At 43.6% G+C, this 15,461-nt stretch overlaps 1 protein-coding gene across 1 annotated transcript in view; it reads left to right on the forward strand.

Moving 5' to 3' along the window:
• Positions 1–15,461, forward strand: part of DNAH3 (dynein axonemal heavy chain 3) — a 332,604-nt gene that overhangs the window by 153,706 nt on the left and 163,437 nt on the right. The window contains exons 15-17 of the mRNA XM_069734194.1: positions 1,353–1,476; positions 6,323–6,476; positions 8,404–8,548. Of these exons, the coding sequence (XP_069590295.1) occupies positions 1,353–1,476; positions 6,323–6,476; positions 8,404–8,548 (423 nt within the window). The remainder of the gene's footprint in view (positions 1–1,352; positions 1,477–6,322; positions 6,477–8,403; positions 8,549–15,461) is intronic.

Raw genomic sequence — 15,461 nt, forward strand, 5'->3', positions numbered from 1 at the left:
ACCTACACGCGACCTCCGATCCTCCCAAGACCTCCTTCTCTACTCCCCTCTCATCTCTTCTTCCCATAACCGCATCCAAGACTTCTCCCGTGCTTCCCCCATACTCTGGAACTCTCTACCCCAACACATCAGACTTGCGCCTACCATAGAAACATTCAAAAAGAACCTGAAGACTCATCTCTTCCGACAAGCCTACAGCCTGCAGTGATCCTCAACCTACTGAACAGCCGTACAGCCAGCTCTTCCCTCTCCTAGTGTATCCTCACCCACCCCCTGCAGACTGTGAGCCCTCGCGGGCAGGGTCCTCCCTCCTTATGTACTCGTGTGCCTTGTTATCTGCTCATGTTTAATGTATTTGTCTATATTTGCCCCGTATTCACATGTAAAGCGCCATGGAATAAATGGCGCTATAAAAATGTATAATAATAATAAAATAATCTAAAATAATATGCTCATATTCTGGTGATCAGTGGGGCTCCCAGCAGTGAAATCCAATCTACTAGGTATCACTTATCTTAGAGATAACTTGTTATAACCGAGATGCCATTTTCATGTCCGGTTCTGGGTGGTCCCAACAAAGGGGCATTCTTTGACCAGCCTGTTGACAAGAGATCGAAGAAATTATGAACCCTTTGAATTGTGACTAAACTTTTTTTTATTTACTTGTTGATCAGCCTTTGCAAAGTTATGAATCTTTGTAATATACTTCCTTCTGTTAATATGCTTCCTTCTTTCTAGAATCCCAGGCTGAAAGAGATGTTTAAACTGCATCCTTCATTCTCTTTTAAAAGATGCTTTGAACTGCTGCTCTAGGAAGAATCTATACTCATATATTATTTACAAACATTCTCCCTGTGAGAGCTCTCTGCTCCCCACCCCCATGCTCAGACAAGGAGAGTGTTTGTAAATAGTGTTTTGTGTACGGATTCGGGATAGAATAGCTGTTCAAAGTAGCTCCTTAAAGACCATGAAGTAGATAGATAAAACAGCACTTTCAGGATAGAGTTTGAGTGAGAAGTAAGATATGGTATTGGAGTGTATTACAAAGATCCAAAACTTTGCAGAGGCCGATCATTAACAATAGAAAAGTTTACTTACTCTACTGGTTTCCTGGTTTCATTCGTTTTTGGGAAACACATAATGGCGTGATCAATATATCCCCAACACGTTGACAATACATGAATCAAGAACCTAAGTTTCCTGTTGATGCTTTGACTGAGGAATAATGTTCTCTAATGTTCCTTTATTTCATTTTAAACAATTTATTTAGATTTATTTAATCTTTTATCCTCATTTTTTCTTCTCTATGGTATTATTTTATATATGTGTAATTGCTGCTTAATTCCTGGCAGATGATGACTTGAAGTTAAACAGCACAGTATTCCACTGGCCGGAACAGATAGAAACAGTCTTTGAAGTCAATAACAACCGTTTAATGGCCAGGAGAGATCAAGCTGAAGCTGAACTTCGCAAACGGTAAAAATGATCAAAACCTCTATTTTCATAATCAAAGATGCAATTGAGGTAGGAAACAAAGCTTCTTTACTGCCCGGGGGAGTACATACAGATGAGGGTGACCCATAGAAAAGATCACTATTTCTCCTTGCAGAGCGTGACGTGCCTAACATGCCATGGTAAGGAGACTTATAGGCCATTTCCAGAGGGGCATTGCTTGGTCTACAAGTTTCCTTACACTGGCATGTCAGGCATGTCGCTCTCCACAAATAGAAATGTTACCCCTTAGACTCTAATCAGAGGCATCTCATTCAACCAAATCAGATTTCATGCTTTGCTCTGAGGAGGGGCAACACTCTGAAACAAGTTTCTGCAAACTGGGATTCTGGTTTGGCTAAGTCATGTGGTAAGGCTTGTTAAAGGTGCGATGTTGACCTATAGGATTGCTACAGTACTTCCAATACATGGCACAAGTCCTCCACCTATCTGAAGAGGCACTTTCCATATATAAACAATTTACATGCACCCTTCCTAGTTGTCATGTTCCAGGGTTTGAACCCTTGAGTCTGTGTTTTGTGGTCGGCTTCTCTTCTGCAGAGCTGCAGCAGACACACCTTTTCTCTGTGTGTTTATGTTCTTTTATTCTGGCTGCAGTATGTTTTGCATAACACGGGTGTTTTTATTTGTCTGCCCCATCACCTTTTAGGCACGGCTTTATATTTTTTCCCCCTGCTGGCATTTCTTGCTGGTGATATTCTCATTTGGATGTTCAGCCATTCTACTGTATTTTAAAGCCAGTCAGTGTAATTCCAGCTAGGGTTTATCTATTTGCTGTTTCTGTTCTTTACTCTGCTCCTGTCTTCTGTTTCTTTTAGGAAGTAGGCAGAAAATTGTCTAAAAGTACATGCTTTATACTTTATTTTATATTTCGTGGTTTATTTTACTCACTCTGGGATCTTTCCTTTTTTTCAGCACACTTTCCCGTTTAACACCAAAAAGGATAACCTGTATCCACAAAACATCACTCAAAAAAACAAAATAGTGATATATCATAAAATAATCAAATTTTATTACAAATAATATACATTATAAAAACCATGAATCACAAATAAACATGATTCATGTAAAGAGGAATCCAAAAAACAAAGGAAGTAATCAAGTCGACATAGGTGGTGAAGCAGAAAGGAGTCAAGCTGCAAATAATGGTGGTAATAATATGGCTAAGTTCCTAGGGCCACAGGTATAAGGAGTCATGAGCAAGTGCATGCAATATGAACCAGTGTTAAAAAAAACACATGGAAACAAATAAAACATATAGCTTACCCATGCTGCAGTAAACCGCCTATCTGCCACACCACAGACACCCCGACGCGCGTTTCACGGATGTGCTTTCTTTATTTTATATTTCGTGGTTTATTTTATTCACTCTGGGATCTTTCCTTTTTTCAAGACACTTTCCCTTTTGTGTACTATCTGATACTGATATGAATACCCAGGGGTCCCTATTTCTTCCATGATTCTCACCTATATGCAGCTATTGATTCAAGAAGAGACAATCGAGACTGTAGAGAAACTTTACAGTTGTGTTTTTGGAGCATTGAAAATAAACTTTACGATTTGGAGTTTTTTAACAGTATTAGGTCAGGTTAAGATGGCCATATTTCCCAATGTCTCTAGATCAAAGGTCTTTGAAAAAAATGTTTCTCTTCCCACAAGACTATAGAAAAAAGATTTCAGGACTTCTCTCTCCAGAGGAGCAACTTTGTAAGTAAGCAAGGAGGTAGGAAATTGTCCTGAGTGGAGTAAAGAAGGAAACAAAAACCAGGCCCTTCTGTCCTGGCTGGGAAAATCCAAGACCTTAATGGGTAGCATATTTTAAAAGGGTTCTCAACTACTTTGGGCAACCCCTTCTTAAATGTTGTACTCTCCCAAGTAAAATAATAAAAACTTTATTGTTACAATTCCTCCTTTCAGTGTGTCTGGACGCAGTGGATGACAGTTCTGCTGCCCAATCTTGGACACTGGGGCGGATCGTATCGTATCCTGGGGGTCGCTGAGATGTCAGTGACTTGAATGACAGTTTAGCCATTTGATCAGGACAAGAGTGTGCCGTGACTTCATCCATGGGTCTCCTATTCAGAGTAATTACCTGGCGATTTAACCAGCTCTCTGCCTTAGATTTCTGCCAATTGGTGTGTGTTTGTTTTTTGCTTCTAGTCTTGTATTCTGAACTTTGCTGCTTGGGTTTGCCTTCACCATCCGTTTGCCTAGCCCTTTTTTTTCGTGATCCACTACCTTCTTGGATGGTTACCTAACTATGCCTTTTGTCTCACCCCTCTGTCTATGACATAACCCCCTGGCTTTTGACCTCGGACTTCTTGACTACTTAGCTTCACATCTTGTCCTTGATCAGTGACTAGCGTCACACTTATACTCACCTCGAACGTTGGAATAATTACAACGATGTCTACCTTGGGTCTCCCAGTGCTTATGTGACATTCTTTCACGTAAGTGCTGCAGCCAGTTAGCGGCCACTAATGCACTGCTTTTCTCACACTTCCCTCTGACAAAACTCTGACTAGTGATGAACAGTCTGGCTCTTATTGGTAATCTGGATTATTTGGCCCCACTCACCAAAATAGACATCTTTTTTGGATCCCAAAAAGGATCCCTTTTAAATACGTGCTCACGTACAGGTGATCACATATTTATAGAAAACCACACCAGTCCGATGCAGTTGAAACCCCACATGGGCAGCCAATAACCAAATATTGTCATTTTACATCCATGGGAGCCATTAAGAAACTCCCAGGGGCTGCTAGTGGGGTGCCAGCTCCCATCACTCACAGAAGGAAGCCGGCTCTTTGTGCCGAATTGGATGCCAACGATCCATCGCTAACTGGGATGTCTGGGAGAGATGTGAGCGCTGCAACCCATTAGTGCAATGATGACGTTGCTGGAACAGTGCAAGTGTGGGAGGCGAATGTAATTTTTATTTGTTTACTCAGGGGACAATAGTATTTAAGAAGGGATTGACATGTAAAGGACCACCCCTATAATCTTTGCTATGAGCCCCCATCCCAAACTTTCAATGAAAAAGAATCAGAAGTAGTAGTGTGCATTTTTAGTCTTTGTTGTCTCTTCCAGAGACATTTATTCTTTGCCAAAAACGCGTTTGGGTCAACTAACACAGTATATAATTGGTTGTATCTTCAGCGCCTGAGATTGGGAAATTACATTGCATAGGACCAAGGTCGGGATGGAGATTTTGCACTCTATTAATAACTGACAGTAGGCATATTTTACTCTTGGACTCAATTTCTTAACCTGTCAGAACAGTTCAGAAAACTTAATTGTGTGCTTAGATATAAATCCCTGCAGAATAAAGCCTGGCTGTATAAAGGACTGATTAGAAGTAAATCCAGGAGAATAAGACCAAGGGATTATATGGATTTTCCGATACAATTCTTGTATCCGCCGCTAGAAATTTTGCAGATAAAATAGGCCGTACGCTGTATGGGGTAAGGACGACGACAAGCCGCAGAATATTTTTCTAACTCTTATATACCACACTTGATAACAGTAATATGTCAAGGAATCCCATTGTGAATAGATGCCTCTTCAGTGTCTGTAACTCTGAAGCCTTCCCGCTAGCAATGTAAGGGATTGTATTATTTTTAGCGGTTGAATAACTGAGCGATAGTACCCGACAAGTAATTGAAGCCTTGGTATTTGTCCAAAACTAGGACTGCGTCAATTAGTTTTCTGTTCTTTTTTTCTACTCCGTACCTGTATTTGCGAACCCTAGGGGTCTCGTGACTAATATGGTACAGTTGTCAGGAGAAAGGAGACAAGAATATACCGCACAAACGTGTCAGGTGTAAACCAGGCACAGCGGTACACCATACTTTGTCAAATAAGACTGTAGTAATGAGACAAAGTCGTGGAGGATGCGGACAATTTTTTTTTCTGCTTTGTTTGGCTTCAATAAATCCAGAATAAAAATACTTATTCAGTCTTCATTCGAGGCATATCACCCTTTTGTGTCTTGTAGTAAATCTTGCTTTTCTCCATCCAGGGTAATATTAGTAATATATTCCTATCTGGTTCTTGGGGACGGGGACAACATGGGCCTGTGTGATTTAAAATGCCAGGGCTGAACTTCATCCCTGGCACCCTGGACTGGCCACCTGCCCCCCACGTAATTCCATGTCCACCGACCTTTAGATGTCAGAAGACCAGGCTCGCTCTTTGCTATTTGGCCTGAGTCCTACGCTCCAGACGTTATAGGAATTTTTGTGTCTGCCCCTGATGCTACCTATTAGGTGTAGCAATTTGCATATTTTAATTCAGAGAAGCAATGCATGGCCTATAAGTCTCCTGACACTGGCTTAGCACTCTCCACAGATAGAAACATTTTTCCTTACACCCCCTGTCTGAGGCCTCTCACCCAGCCAAATCAGATTTCCTGCCTTGCACTAATGAGCGGCAAACACCCCAAAACATGTATCTGCAAATGGAGTGTCTGGTTTGGCCTTTTATCCTAAGTCATGTGGCAAGGCTAGTTAAACGGTCAACATTGACTTTTAGGATTGCTACCCCCAATATGTGGCACTAAAGTTCAAGTCCTCTTCCTCTCTGAAGAGGTTGTTTTATATGTTTTTTGCATTTTTCATGCAGAAAAAAACCCTGCGTTTTACATCAACAGCAAAATGAATGAGATTTCTAAGATCTCATTCACACTGTGTTTCCTTGCATTATTTTTTTTTTATCCTGTGGTGCATTTTTTTTTTTTTTTATTAAAGTCCCTTTGTATTCTATAAGGAAACCAAGCACTGAAATAACACTTCATACCTTTTCTCTTTAGGCGCACGGATTTTGATAAACTGCTCAAAGGCTACAAGTCTGAAATCGAGACTTTTAAGAAGCGCGAGACGATGACCATGGACGAGATGAAGAATAATGTCGAAAAACTAAATGAGCTGGACAAGAACCTGAGCGCAGCCCTAGTAGAGTTTGAGGTCGGTGACCTCGGCCGTGAGCGGCTTTTGGAGAGTTTAATTCATAGACGTATTTTCGATTTCTTGCTAGTAATTCATTATGTTCTGCTTCACTATTTACAGCAAGAAAACTTTATAGAATCTTTTTCTGCTTAGCACTCTGAGGATAATGTATTAGTGTTTAATAGCAGGCGCGCTTCCAGGAGATGAATGCAGATCTGCTATTTCTGTATAGCGGGGCGAGATGAGTGCATATGGAAAAAAGTCAATGGAGCTTTCATTCAGTACGACATGTCCCATCACACAAACAAACAATATTAAGCATATTGTGAGAATGCACTTGATATCCTTCCTGCTTGTCAGATAAGATACAAGTACGTGAAGGGAACCTGTCACGTGCAGGAGCATGCAGCCCGACCTGTGGATGGTATAGAGAAGGAAAAGCTGAGCAGAATGATGTATAGCTTTATTGGAAAATATTTAGCATAACCTGTGTTTTGCTGTTTCTATGTCTAGGAGTCCGGTGGCGGTCCTACTCGTGAGTAAAGGGGTTGTCCACTACTAGGACAACCCCTTCTTGATCAAAATGTTTGGCCTCTATAAAGTGAAAAAGCCTATACTCACCTCCCATGCCGGTGCCGTTACCGCGGTGTCGGAACTTGCTCTCTGCGGGCTCCCGTGCAATTTTTGTGACACATGATCCAGGTGCCCAAACAGCTTTGGCGTCATTGTCCACGCCTTTGGACAAATCGAACATGGACAGTGTCTGTGTCGATAAGGTGAATGGGAGTAATTTCAAGCTCTCTATACAATGTTCTAGATGAATGCCACTGAGTACGATTGAAGGGGTTGTGCCCTACTTTGATGACTTATCCTATGTCAACTGCCTTGATATCGATTTCTTAAAGGGGTTATCTACTGCTTTGATACATTGGTCTATGACCTTTTCCTTTGGATAGGTCAACATTATCAGATCAATGGTGTTTCACCAAACAACAACCCCTACCAATAAAATGTTTTCTGTCCATTGCTGAGAACTGCAGATCAGCTCCTATTCAATATAATAGCTAATCTGCAGTACCAAAAAGCCACTGATCTGCCAGAGCTAATAAAAGCTGATCGGTGAAGGTTATGGGTGTCCGACCCTCACCCACCTGATATTGATGACCTACCTTAAGGATAGGTCATCAGTAAGAGATGGGAGAATCATTTCACAGAACTCCGGTCTATCGGACAGGTCAGTAATCTATGACCGCCAGACAGGAGACTTATGAATCTCCTCACTTCCTGGCATTCCTGGCTCTTGTTTTGATTAGGTGAGTTAACATCATCAATGCAGCGTTACACACACAAGACGCCAATCCAATCCGGCTAATCAAAGGAAGAGCCGAGAATACCAGGAGGTGAGAGGAGATTGGCCCGGTGGTCACAGATTACTGACTTGGTCAATGGTCTGCAAATTGATTTTCCCATCTCATGTCAACAGTATACAACCCCTTTAAGAAATCAGTTTCTAAGCAGGGGCTAATCCCTTTAAATACAACCCTGCAAAGTGCTGTAACATTTTTTCTATGGCGTTATAGTATATGGCAGGGCATTGCCTTCACAATGCTATGGGATGCTCCTTGGAGCAGCCTACATGACCCGCCCGTAAGAAGTTATAAGTCCCCATAGTGTGGGCAAGTGGGGCAGTTAGTTTTTCCTATATCTGACTATTGTGAAGATAACACATCCAAGAATACCGTTCACCAGTAGAACTGAACTGTTCATATAGACGAGTTCTAGACGTCAGATTGTACCACAGGTAAACCCATACTCATAAATGCTATATCTATGTCCTGAATGCAACGCCGGTCATCAGCTATCGGAAGCTTTATTCATAGTGTTTAGGTTAATTACAGCTTTGTCAAGCCTGTCTCCCTAATAATGCAACGGTGATATCTCTTAGGCCATCAATAAAGAAGAAGAGCTGCTCGAATGGGAGAAAAGTCAATTTCCTTTGTTGCAAGAGACAATACTAAATAAGGCGCCGTTCGAACAACTCTGGGAAACGGCCTACAATTTCCACTGTAAATCTGAGCAGTGGATGAATGGTGAGTCTGTTCATTTATCAGTGCAGATCGCTCCCCGGGCCCCATTGTGTAACTCAGGCCATGATAAATTTATACAGGAATAAAAAGCCATTTTTAATCAATTTTCTGTAGATTAAGCAAGGACATTGTAAGATTTGCTGCCTGGCATCAGGAGCTTTTGATTTTATGAGCTATTTGAGTGATACTTTCACTCCTCACTTCATGATGTCCTGTAGAGCTGGTACAATTACACATTACATTATTATTTAGAGTGAACCTGTCTCCAAAAATCACTATACAAACTGCACAAATTATTAAATAGATCTCCTAGACGTGATGAGACTGGTGTACTTACCTTAAAAATCAATTTCTGTAAAATACTGATATTAAAATTACTTGTTTTTTTTTGAGAGAGCACATGGGTCAAGTGTAGAGTTGGTGCGAATCAATCACTGTCAGTCAGACGGGTTGGGTACAGACGAAGTACAAGTGACTAGAGTTGGTACAATCGATTTGTAGGGCGTCCATGTCTTTAATCTCTGACCGCGGTACAGGAGCATAAATTGGCCAATTCATATGTGTCCAACAGCCATGACACGGCGACCTTCTTTGCTGGGACCTAACCTAATTTGATACCTCTCCTGGGATGAATAGCCTACAGTTATAAGGGTAGGTAGGATGGAACGGTGATTAAAACCGCCATAGGCTGATGGGTGCAGTGCTCAGTCAGAAAGCCTAGGTATACAAATAACAAAAGACTGACCGTAAGAAAGAAACACTAAGAAACAGAGAAAAAGCTCAGTAGGGTCTTATCCAGGTAAAGTGGATAAAACAAGTTAAGGTTATGCTAGCCTGGTTATGATGAGCATGTAATAAAAAAGCAGCAGGTCCACGGGTCCAGGGACCAAGTAGTGGTAAAAGAAAAAGTGTAAAAATCCCCACTGCTGGTGGATGGTAATAAATCCAGGTATACACTAGGATAATGTGCACTTTTTTATTTTGTCTATGCGTTTCTGAGTACCATACTTCACTTCTTCTTCAGGACAAAAACCCACATGCAACATATCCAAACTGAAAAACAGGTGTGAACAGGTGCAAGCGAAGAGAGCCACCTCCATGTGTAACTAACAAATAAAGCTGCACACTGTAACGCTATAGTATGCGAACATGGAATATAGGAAATTGGAATCTAGAAGATAGCTTAACATTAAGATACTTAGTGCATAATATAGCGTTAGAGTGCAGCTTTATTAGTTACATATGGAAGTGGCTCTCTTAGCTTGCACCTGTTCACACCTGTTTTTCTGTTTGGTTGTGACAATCAGTCTTTGATATTTGCACAGTGTGACAGTCTCACCATGCCCACCATGTACAACAGTCTCGCCATGCCCACCATGTGTGACAGTGTCGCCATGCCCACCAAGTGTGACAGTCTTGCCATGCCCACCAAGTGTGACAGTCTCACCATGCCCACCAAGTTTGACAGTCTCGCCATGCCCACCAAATGTGACAGTCTCGCCATGCCCACCATGTACGACAGTCTCGCCATGCCCACCAAGTACGACAGTCTCACCCTGCCCACCAAGTGTGACAGTCTCTCCAATCCCACCAAGTGTGACAGTCTCTCCATGCCCACCAAGTGTGACAGTCTCACCATGCCCACCAAGTGTGACAGTCTCGCCATGCCCACCAAGTGTGACAGTCTCACCCTGCCCACCAAGTGTGACAGTCTCGCCATGCCCACCAAGTACGACAGTCTCACCCTGCCCACCAAGTACGACAGTCTCTCCAATCCCACCAAGTGTGACAGTCTCGCCATGCCCACCAAGTGTGACAGTCTCACCATGCCCACCAAGTGTGACAGTCTCACCATGCCCATCAAGTGTGACAGTCTCGCCATGCCCACCAAGTACGACAGTCTCACCCTGCCCACCAAGTACGACAGTCTCTCCAATCCCACCAAGTGTGACAGTCTCGCCATGCCCACCAAGTGTGACAGTCTCACCATGCCCACCAAGTGTGACAGTCTCGCCATGCCCACCAAGTACGACAGTCTCACCCTGCCCACCAAGTGTGACAGTCTCTCCATGCCCACCAAGTGTGACAGTCTCGCCATGCCCACCAAGTATGACAGTCTCACCATGCCCATCAAGTGTGACAGTCTCGCCATGCCCACCATGTACGACAGTCTCGCCATGCCCACCAAGTACGACAGTCTCACCCTGCCCACCAAGTTTGACAGTCTCGCCATGCCCACCAAGTGTGACAGTCTCGCCATGCTCACCATGTATGACAGTCTCACCATGCCCACCAAGTGTGACAGTCTCTCCATGCCCACCAAGTGTGACAGTCTCGCCATGCTCACCATGTACAACAGTCTCACCCTGCTCACCATGTACGACAGTCTCGCCATGCCCACCAAGTACGACAGTCTCACCCTGCCCACCAAGTACGACAGTCTCTCCAATCCCACCAAGTGTGACAGTCTCGCCATGCCCACCAAGTGTGACAGTCTCACCATGCCCACCAAGTGTGACAGTCTCACCATGCCCATCAAGTGTGACAGTCTCGCCATGCCCACCAAGTACGACAGTCTCACCCTGCCCACCAAGTACGACAGTCTCTCCAATCCCACCAAGTGTGACAGTCTCGCCATGCCCACCAAGTGTGACAGTCTCACCATGCCCACCAAGTGTGACAGTCTCGCCATGCCCACCAAGTACGACAGTCTCACCCTGCCCACCAAGTGTGACAGTCTCTCCATGCCCACCAAGTGTGACAGTCTCGCCATGCCCACCAAGTATGACAGTCTCACCATGCCCATCAAGTGTGACAGTCTCGCCATGCCCACCATGTACGACAGTCTCGCCATGCCCACCAAGTACGACAGTCTCACCCTGCCCACCAAGTTTGACAGTCTCGCCATGCCCACCAAGTGTGACAGTCTCGCCATGCTCACCATGTATGACAGTCTCACCATGCCCACCAAGTGTGACAGTCTCTCCATGCCCACCAAGTGTGACAGTCTCGCCATGCTCACCATGTACAACAGTCTCACCCTGCTCACCATGTACGACAGTCTCGCCATGCCCACCAAGTACGACAGTCTCACCCTGCCCACCATGTTTGACAGTCTCTCCATGCCCACCAAGTGTGACAGTCTCGCCATGCCCACCCAGTGTGACAGTCTCGCCATGCTCACCATGTATGACAGTCTCACCATGCCCACCAAGTGTGACAGTCTTGCCATGCCCACCAAGTGTGACTGTCTCGCCATGCCCACCGAGTACAACAGTCTCACCCTGCTCACCATGTACGACAGTCTCACCATGCCCACCAAGTACGACAGTCTCACCCTGCCCACCAAGTGTGACAGTCTCTCCATGCCCACCAAGTGTGACAGTCTCGCCATGCTCACCATGTACGACAGTCTCACCATGCCCACCAAGTGTGACAGTCCCATCTATAGACTGTAACTATTATGTCCTGCACTAATTAAAGGTACCGTAACTGCTAAGATCCTGGTGCCTTTTTGCACCCCATTCTTTAATCTGTTAGGTGAAACTATATATGAAATTCTCCAGAGATCCCATTCCATTTAAACCCAAGCAATAATTACAGCGGACTGTTTTGCTTTCTAATACGGCTATATGTAAAAACCCCGGATTTGTGTATTAGACTTGTGTAGTCTTTAGAACAGTTTGTTTCTTTGCTTTTAATGAACCATTTGCGTTATAATTACTTAACAGCATTAATTTATTGAATAGAACTTACTCATAGATCATTTTTACGGTCGGCGTGTTCTTAGATGCAAATGCGTGTACTAATTCAGCCTGGCAGCTCCGATTAAAATGTGTTGGCCCAAAAGATTAGTTACACAGCAGCACATCACAGGCTTGGATACTCACTTTTTGAATTGAAAGGGAACAGAAATAAATAATACCTCTATGGACTTATACATTAGACATATGTTGGCTGAACCTGCCAATATCAACTGGTTCTGCCGACAGTCTAGTGTGTATGGGCATTCTGGCCAAATGATGGTCGCGATAGATGTTCACCAGACATGTCCAATTTTGGACCACCGATTGCGTTGTTCTACCAGCTGATGTGTTAGCCGGCAGCTTTCTCATAGAGAACACATTAGCGCTTGGCTGATAGACCGTTCCTATGTAGGGGAGAGTCATCTGAGATGCCTGAACGATCTTTCCGCCAACCATCATCTAATGTGTATGGCTGGCCTTAGTCAATCTCTGATGACAATCATTTTGCTTATTTAGTGTGTGCCAGCCCACCCAAGAATATGCGACCTTGTCATGCATGGTTGAGTTGAGCCCTCAAGGGCAGGGACCACTCTATCTGTTTTTGAAACACTAATTATATGGATTTTTAATATGTTTTTTATATACTATTATGTTTTGTGCCATGAACATAACGTACTTGTACTACTCCCACTACTTAGAGGGGTCTGATAATCGGCACCCCCACTGATAAGCAGTTAACAGTGTACGGAGTAGAACAGCACAGATCTATGCACTGTTTAATGGCCGCTGTCAGATTAGCGCCTACTGAAGACAATAAGATATAGCCTGCAGTATACGGAAGCAGCCACAAAACAATGGATGTGGATCCACGCTGCACACTGTGTACATCCGGTGACCAACAGAGCTGATCAGTGGGTGGTGTCGGGTGTTGGACCCTCACGATCTTGTATCGGTCACCTACCGGACTGATAGGTCACCTGTCTTTACCCTTGTTGCTGGGACAGTATCTTTAGGCCTCTTCACACTTGAGGGTGATCAAAAAAAAATGCACCAAAAGTGTGAAAAAAAACCTCTCATTAAATATTTTCTCATTTGCTTATCATGCGATGCATAGTTCCCAAAAAACACATTATGTAAAATTAGTCATAAATGGATTTTTTACATATTCATGACCTGTTTTAAAAAATGTGGACACCTCTGTGCTAAGCTACTTACATTAACTAACATCTTTTTTTTGCAATGTCAACCATTAAATGGGTTGTCAAGTCTTGAACTACAAGTCTTCAATCATGCGCACTGTGAGGATTCTCCGGTGCCGATGCCAGGAATGAGTGGTCACGTGACCGCAGGTATGCGATATGCTTTGGACACATTACGGCCAGACTATATCTGGTCTTTGTTAATACACTTACATTGAGCAAAGGCCATCTAGTCAGAATGTGGCCTGAAGTATGCATAGCACATACGTTCGGTCACTTGTCTGCCATTCTGGACATCGGACAATCCTCACAGTGCGCAGTGGGCACGATGTGAGGAGTCACATAGACGATCCCTTTAAACCCATTGCTGCTTCTATCATTTTGTCCATAGTAAAGCATGTCCATAACAGTCAATCATACTACAGGTCTTATTTTTCCAAGGACCTTTAAAGCTGCAACATAATAAAGAGAAACTAAACTTTAATATTTTTCTTTAGAATTTTGTCCAGCATGAACAATATTAAACTTCTGCCAATAACTTGATTACAGTATTTATCTTCATTCTCGTAAAAAAAAAAAAATTGCAGTTAATTGGCTTCCAACTCCCTGCTTTTCTCCAATCTATTTTCCTCCATTCTGCTACTCACATATCGTAACATACTCATTTGGAGTACAGATGATGGCAGTGATGAGGCAGCTCAGCCCCTGTGACTCACTAGACAGGTGACGACGCCTCACTGCCATCATCTGTACTCCACATGACACTGCCATCATCTGCACTCCACATGACACTGCCATCATCTGTACTCCACATGACACTGCCATCATCTGTACTCCACATGACACTGCCATCATCTGTACTCCACATGACACTGCCATCATCTGTACTCCACATGACACTGCCATCATCTGTACTCCACATGACACTGCCATCATCTGTACTCCACATGACACTGCCATCATCTGTACTCCACATGACACTGCCATCATCTGTACTCCACATGACACTGCCATCATCTGTACTCCACATGACACTGCCATCATCTGTACTCCACATGAGTATGACCTAATATCAATGCAGCTGAAGGCAGGGAAATAGACTGGAGAAAGCAGGGGGTTTGGAAGTCACTTACTTGCAATCTTTTTTTCTACAGGAATAAAGATAAATCCCCTAATAAACTGATTTGCAAAGCTTCATGATTTTACATGCTTAACAAAATTGCTGAAAAGTAATAAAAACATCTGAAAGTTTAGTTATTCTTTAATTGTTTTTAGCTACTGCACCACTTTTCCTTTGTGCTAGTCAATTGATAAATGTCAAGTGCAACTGACGTCGGAAATGCCATACAGCAAATCTCTGAAACTGAGCCGACCGTCCGGCTGAGCCTTCAGCACATTCTGATTTGTAGCTAAAGTAGCGCTTCAGATCAGAAAGAATGAATGATTTCTTTAAGAATTTGACATTTATAAAATACATCTACTATCAGAAAAAGTAGGTCAGGAAGAAGAAGAGTATTAAACCAAGCAGAATTGTGTCATGATGACTTAGGCTACTTTCACACTAGCGTCGGAATCTCCCCGTCGCAATGCGTCGGGGAGAGATTCTGACACTAGCGTTTAGCGCATTGCACAATGGAGGCAGCGGATGCATTTCTCCGGCGCATCCGCTGCCCCATTGTAAGGTGCGGGGAGGTGGGGGCGGAGTTCCGGCCGCGCATGCGCGGTCGGAAAAAGCGGTCCGTCAGGAGCAAAAAACGTTACATGTAGCGTTTTTTGCTCCCGACGGTCCGCAGAAGCACGACGCATCTGTCGCTCGACGGATGCGACGTGTGGCAATCCGTCGCAAATGCATCGTCAATACAAGTCTATGGGGGAAAAACGCATCCTGCAAGCACTTTTGCAGGATGCGTTTTTTCTGCAAAACGATGCATTGTGACGGATTGCAGAAAACGCTAGTGTGAAAGTAGCCTT

The sequence above is a fragment of the Ranitomeya imitator genome, chromosome 7, assembly GCF_032444005.1.
Source record: "Ranitomeya imitator isolate aRanImi1 chromosome 7, aRanImi1.pri, whole genome shotgun sequence".
Taxonomy (NCBI): domain Eukaryota; kingdom Metazoa; phylum Chordata; class Amphibia; order Anura; family Dendrobatidae; genus Ranitomeya; species Ranitomeya imitator.